Below are 6082 nucleotides of genomic sequence, written 5' to 3'. Positions count from 1 at the left end.
TCACAAACCCTGCCTTAAAGCATCTGTGACCAGTGTGCGATATTTCATCTATGTCGGACCAGTCTGAGTTGTGCTTTTCCAGTTTCTCTCAATCCAAAATGGYCCTAACGCCAAGACACCACTGCAGAACAACTAYTAATTCTTTGTGTTTTCACTAAAACAATGAAGGTTTTCTAAATGTGTAATTGCATTTTAAAGAATCTGCTTTCAGCCTCTCTTTCCGCGTTTTATGTTGTTTGTCTTCTGCGCTTCTGTACGACAACAATGAAGGAATCCTGATTCCCGTGACGTGCGGTCAGGTGAGGCAGAACCTCACCTGTCATCATGGGAAAATATAATCATTTATAAAGATATTTTCACCCTGTGGTTTGTACTATAAAGTACCTATTTTTTCATTTAATTTAACCAAATCTGATTATTTGTTTCTTCGAAATCGCTGAATTTTTGCATTTTCCCATTCAAATGGTTAGAAGTGAAGCCGGTGAGGCAGCAGTGAGCTGAGCCTCACCTGGGATTGCGCAACCTCTCGCTAACTGCACCGGTTGCCATTCTGTGAGAGCATGCTCCTCCTGTCTGTACGCCGGCAATAAAATGGTTAAAAACATTTAATGTATGAACTGATTTTCCATAATGTAACTTACGTATTTAATGTACTGTGATTTTATTGTCACCAACTGTGTGTGTATCGTGTTTCGTGTGCTAAGGAGCAATCATAAATCAATAAATAAATAAATAAATAAATAAATAAATAAATAAAGGATAAAGGATCAGAGAACGGATTCGAGGTGAGGCAGGCAGTTCTCGTGTCTCATCGCTGGGGGCGCTCATGATCCCAGACATTGCGACTCCACAACTGCAGAGTAAGAGACAGTAACAGCGATCTAGCCATACAGTAGCAGCGCTGATACAGAGAGCGAGAAAGACGTGGTTTTGAGTTGTACTTTAACGGTTTCTCCCTTTGCTGTTAAGCACAGCACGAAATTAATAATATCTACATGTCTAAGTTTGATTGAGATAACGGAATTATTCTGCGGCGGCGCGGCTAAGCATCACATGTTAAAGAATAGTCCTTTTGCCCTCCAGCATTGTACGCATGCGGGAAATTTCCTCATGTAAACAATAACATGCAGGGGGTCTAGATTTGTAAATCCGATTATAATTAAGTCTGTGCCTCACCAGCTATGAACCTCACCGCACGTCACTGCCTGATTCTGATTTTGAGCAAGAGACGGTCAAACGTTTTCCAGTAGCCCGTTTTGTATTTTCTAGAAGCATTTTCAGCGCCCCCTGGTGTTCAGATTTATCTTACTATTTAATTTGGCTTCATATGCAAATAACCACTAAAAAAACTGTTCTGAATGCCAATTGATTTTTGTTGTTTTTTTTTTTTTTTGCCGTCATGTGTTGTCCTCTAGTTCATGCCACATTTGAGAAAATGTAGCAATGTTTTACATCAAAGCATATTCATGTGCTAAAATGCGAAGTCCAGACTGAGAATCAACAGAAGGACGTTGAAATGAATTTTACAGCTGCGTTCTGTCCAGTCCGACTGAATTTCATGTTTTTTTGCAAAGAAGAATGGACAAAATTTCAGATGTTTACTGATGCATACAGAGATATATTCTAAAATACTGTAATTGTGAAGAAAATGCCAATTTTCAACAAAGTATTGATTTGTGTGTCATTTTCTTTCAGCTTCACATATAAACAATGCTTCTTGGTCTTAAACACAAAATTCCCAATAATTTAAATCTTTATATTTTTACAAGTTTCTAGTTACAATGTGACAAATTGAGAGAGATTTCAAGCAATACATCTGTAAGGGACTGTGAGGTTGGCTAGCTGCCGCTTTTAGCTGCCCGACTAACTGCCAGAAATGAGAATCAGTTAAATCCTGGGGGAGTTTCCCACCTGACTGTTCTGCTGTTCTTACTTGTGCAAATACAAACCGAAACGACATGCAAATAAAATGTAAGCCCCTTTTTCCATGCAGCTGTACCCTCTAATGAGGGGCTTTCCTGGTTGTTTGCAGGAAAAAAAAAATGTTGACCTGTTTACTGGTAAATCTAAAAAATAAAATAAAAATGAAAACAATCTCCCTTCTTACACGTTCAAGCTGTTTCTTATTTTTATAACTTTATGCAGCGCTCATCTTAGGCTGATGAGCATATCGGGGGCAACGCAGGGGTTCACCGTGTTGCCTTGGGATGTTTTAGTGCTCAGCAGGGTTTCATGACACAACCTGCTTCAGGCACAAATATGTAAAAAGCAGCTTCTGCTCTCTGCTATCCTGCGAAGGGACCAAGATAGCAAGAGTAGGAGAGACAAAAACAACACAAACATGCTGATGGACTGTGGAAACTGTATTTCCAAGAAGGTTTTTCTTATTTTGCATCTCAGCTTTTAATAATTTTTTTTCTTTGGTCATTTTGCCAATATATTTGTTTCACTTGTTTGTTTTTTAAGATTGTTTAGCCTACTTGCTGCAAGATAAGATTAGATTGCAGTGATATTCGTTAAATTAGAATATGAATATATGAATATATTGAAAATTGGTAGCCTTAAACAGGTATGGAACTTCCTTTTCATTAAGGCTACTTTTCTGTATTTTTTATATGCATCTGATATAATATTCTGATTTCAAATGTCATGTTTTTCTTAACTGTAAGCAGTCAACCATCAGAATTAACAGAAATTGAGACTTTTAATGTATATAATGTGTTTCACTTAGTAATAAAGTTCCTGAAATAAATTGACTTTTCAGTATTTTAATTTATTGAATATATACCTGTAACAGTAATCAAGTCTGCGTGTTTGCTGGCTTGGCTTTCTATAAAATATCACTAAGTAAAGTTGATTCATTCTTTACCTTTGGGTGCAGATAAAACAGCTGGACAACTTTAAAGGACTTTAATATTCTGTAACGCTTTCAAGTCGTGCCCAGCGACGGAACCTACGTCTCGCGTGTACAAATAAATAATATAATATAGCTATATCAAAACTATTTGTATATTTTACGTTACAGCTTATATTTTAATATTGTTTCAAATAAGAAAAGATGAAAGCGTGTTGTCGAAAGGCGCTTTATAACGTAACGGAATGGGGCGTTACGTTGCGGTACTTCCGGGTTTGACGTCGGTGTCAGCGCAGCTTGCAAGAGATACAAAGAAGACGGCAACAATGGCTGATGTTTCTCTGTATCTCGCCAATGTCAACGTGTCTTTAGGACGGGGCATGGACACGGGGCAGGTACGAGTATCGCTGCTTCTCTTCTAGCCTAACCAGTGTGCCGCTCGCGGTGTGTTTACCGATTTCTAATGCCTCCGGGTGTTTGGGGCTTGTCAGCATGTGTCATGTCGGACGGATCTGATTCAATATTACTACTGAATTTGCCTGGACGCGCTTGTCATGTCCTCCCAGGGCCAGAGCCCGAACCCGGGGAGGGAGTTTGAGAGCGTTGAGCTGGGAGAGCTAGGACAGAGGACGGAGCCGAAGGAGAAGGCTCCCCGCCGCATCATCCACTTCTCCAGCGGGGAGACCATGGAGGAGTACAGCACCGACGAAGAGGAGGCAGAGGACCCGGAGGCGGAGCGGAAGGACCTGCTGTCCCCTCCGGTCGATGCGGTGAGGGTGAGGAGCGGTGGAGGGTCGGGTCGGGTCGGGTCGTAACCTTTTGTTTGTGTGAAGGTGAGGGTAACTTTATGTTTGTGCTGCAGTCCAAGATGACCTGGGGGCCTTACTTCTGGTTCCACATGTGGAGAGCTGCCACGTCCACCATCTCAGGTTTGTAGTGCCTTTAATACAACTATCGAGTACACATTCCTATTGAAGAAAAATGTTCCTTTCTTAATTGTAGACGTTTTATATATATATATATATATATATATAATCAGCTTATAACCAAGGCCAGGGGTGGGTTATTAAGATATGGACAATTGGGCAAAAGTCAGTTTTGGTGCCATAATCACACCAGAGTTTTAATAGTTTTGGGTTTTAATTATAGTCAAGTTGTATTTTGTTGTGGCACTTTATTTGTCTAATTCAGTTACTTTTAATCAGTCTTTTGAGTGTGTTTGCTAATTTTTATTATTTCACCATTTAGTTTTTAGTGGTCATGTTATTAGTTTTAGTTTATTCATACTTTGGGTAATATTCAAGTGCAGAATTCAAAAAGGTCAACGTATTGTGATTAGGTATACACTGATGCTCAACAAAAGATGCTATTTCCAAACAAATGTATTGAATCATTGCTGAACAACCAACTGATTGGCATTTTCTCCCAGCTTTTGCTGTCGCCATTTTGCAGACTAGCGTAAATGTCGCTAAGAAGAGTGTGGCGTGCCGTAATTTGCCGGTAGCTGATGTAAACTGTGGATGATCACTTCTGAAGGCTAATAAGTAGAATCATGAACACAAAAATTTTTATGTTTCAGTTATATAAACGCACGGTATAATTGTAGTTAGCTTTTTTTTTTTCCTCTGAATAGTTTTTATAAATTTTAGTTAGCAAAAAATGTTTTCTCAATTTCAGTTTTTGTTATTCTGATGCTTTTAGTTAACTCCAGTAACTTTGACCCACACAAGTTTCTTGTATGTTGATGATGGTAAGTTAGTTAGTTAGTTAGTTGAAAGCCATGACTGCTTTCTATTAAAACAAAGTGTACAAAAACATAATCTTTCCTGCGGTAACAATATGCCACAGATAAGTGCCATTGACATTAAAGCAGTAAGGACAAAAATGATATTGACTTGTGTTTTGTCAATTTTTATTTGTTTTATATTGCAGCATGCGACTATCTTGGGGAGAGGATGGCGTCCCTGTTCGGAATAACATCGGCAAAGTACCAGTATGCCATCGACGAATACAACAGGATAAAGAAAGAGGTGACGTCGGAGCGCTTTGAGGAAATGCTGTCTTCATTTGTTGTCTCTCAGCCATCCTAACAGTATTCCTCCCTGCGTCCTCCAGAAAGAGGAGGAGGCTGAGGAGAACCGACTGTCCGAAGAAGCGGAGAAGACCTTCGACCAGCTACAATCTCAGGAAGCAAAGGGCGAGCCAATCGCGTCGGCGGACGCGCAGGAGGCGGCGTCTGCTCGCCCCGACACGACCTATCAGCTGGAGAATGAGAATCCGGTGGCTCCGAACACGATCACCGTCCCGGTTATCGTCACCGCGACCTAACCTCTTCCTGAGGGAGGACATTTTAGTGTTTGTTCGTCAGTAAAGAAAAGAACACGGTCTTGTTTCACCAAGCTGTTTGGTTTGTGTATAACACGGCTTTTAATGGGCAGATCGGATTGGACAGGTGGGGGCGCGTCAATGTGGGAAATCAAAAACCTTTAAACGCATGCAATCAGGTTTTAGGAAATAAATGTTACTGTAGATTGCTACAGCAATCCTCCACTCTATGCTATACAGGGAGGACAAAGTGTTGCTTCCCTGTGCCTCAGATTGACCACACACAGTGCCTAAACCACCCATACAGCCAGTGCCAGATGTGGGCTGAGCGTCTGTTTAACCGTGACCCGATGTCCCTTCGGACGGTTTACGTTACCCATGTCGAGGTTTAGCAGCCGCTCATGTTTACGTCGGTTAGCGCTGATGTCCTGGATCCACCTGGCTGCACCAAAGAGCTGGCCATTTTAACATTCCTTCACCTCGTGTCCATATGCATGCTGTATGTAGACGTGTTTTAATATTACATGTTCAGGCTTGTGTTGCACTTACTGTCTGTGGACGCACTGAGCAGATTAAATGGTGGCTACATTTTAGCCACAGGGTAGGCTAACATTTAGCTAAAAAGAAATAGTGAGAAGTGGGTGTAAGGGTTGTGTGTAGCTGTTTCATCTGCCTTATTTACTGTGAACATTAAAATAATCTCGTGTAATCTTATGAGTAAACACATTATGACACTAAGTCTGTTTAAGGACCTACAAAGTTACATTTTTAACCACTTGTAAGCAGTTTTTTACACTTATTTATTTTCTTAACTTATTGAGCTGTTAATTTGAACATTTTCTATTGTTTTTGTAACATGACAATAAACTGTTAACTGACTTTTTTCTTTAACTGTGACTCTTT

At 40.3% G+C, this 6082-nt stretch overlaps 1 protein-coding gene across 2 annotated transcripts; it reads left to right on the top strand.

Annotated features, from left to right (window-relative positions):
* Positions 1–3118: 3118 nt before the first annotated feature.
* Positions 3119–5807, top strand: LOC103457803 (protein FAM177A1-like). 2 transcript variants are annotated; one of them, XM_008398216.2, is made up of 5 exons: positions 3119–3249; positions 3421–3624; positions 3717–3783; positions 4787–4884; positions 4970–5807. In XM_008398216.2, the coding sequence occupies exons 1-5, from the start codon at positions 3181–3183 to the stop codon at positions 5180–5182; spliced, it is 651 nt and encodes a 216-aa protein (XP_008396438.1). In that variant the 5' UTR covers positions 3119–3180; the 3' UTR covers positions 5183–5807. The 2 variants fall into 2 exon arrangements, with proteins under 2 accessions (XP_008396438.1, XP_008396437.1); XM_008398215.2 differs by having other exon boundaries at positions 3421–3630.
* Positions 5808–6082: the final 275 nt, after the last annotated feature.

The sequence above is a fragment of the Poecilia reticulata genome, linkage group LG21, assembly GCF_000633615.1.
Source record: "Poecilia reticulata strain Guanapo linkage group LG21, Guppy_female_1.0+MT, whole genome shotgun sequence".
NCBI lineage: Eukaryota > Metazoa > Chordata > Actinopteri > Cyprinodontiformes > Poeciliidae > Poecilia > Poecilia reticulata.
The sequence above is the reverse complement of the archived record's forward strand: the minus strand, read 5'-3'. Positions and strand labels throughout refer to the sequence as shown.

What these genes read in the sequence shown, in the direction of transcription:
- LOC103457803 (XM_008398215.2), top strand. Translation starts at nt 3,181, where the DNA reads ATGGCTGATGTTTCTCTGTATCTCGCCAATGTCAACGTGTCTTTAGGA. An exon ending in GGGGCATGGACACGGGGCAG is followed by an intron (nt 3,250 to 3,420) that starts GTACGAGTATCG and finishes ATGTCCTCCCAG; the next exon opens with GGCCAGAGCCCGAACCCGGG. An exon ending in CTCCGGTCGATGCGGTGAGG is followed by an intron (nt 3,631 to 3,716) that starts GTGAGGAGCGGT and finishes TTTGTGCTGCAG; the next exon opens with TCCAAGATGACCTGGGGGCC.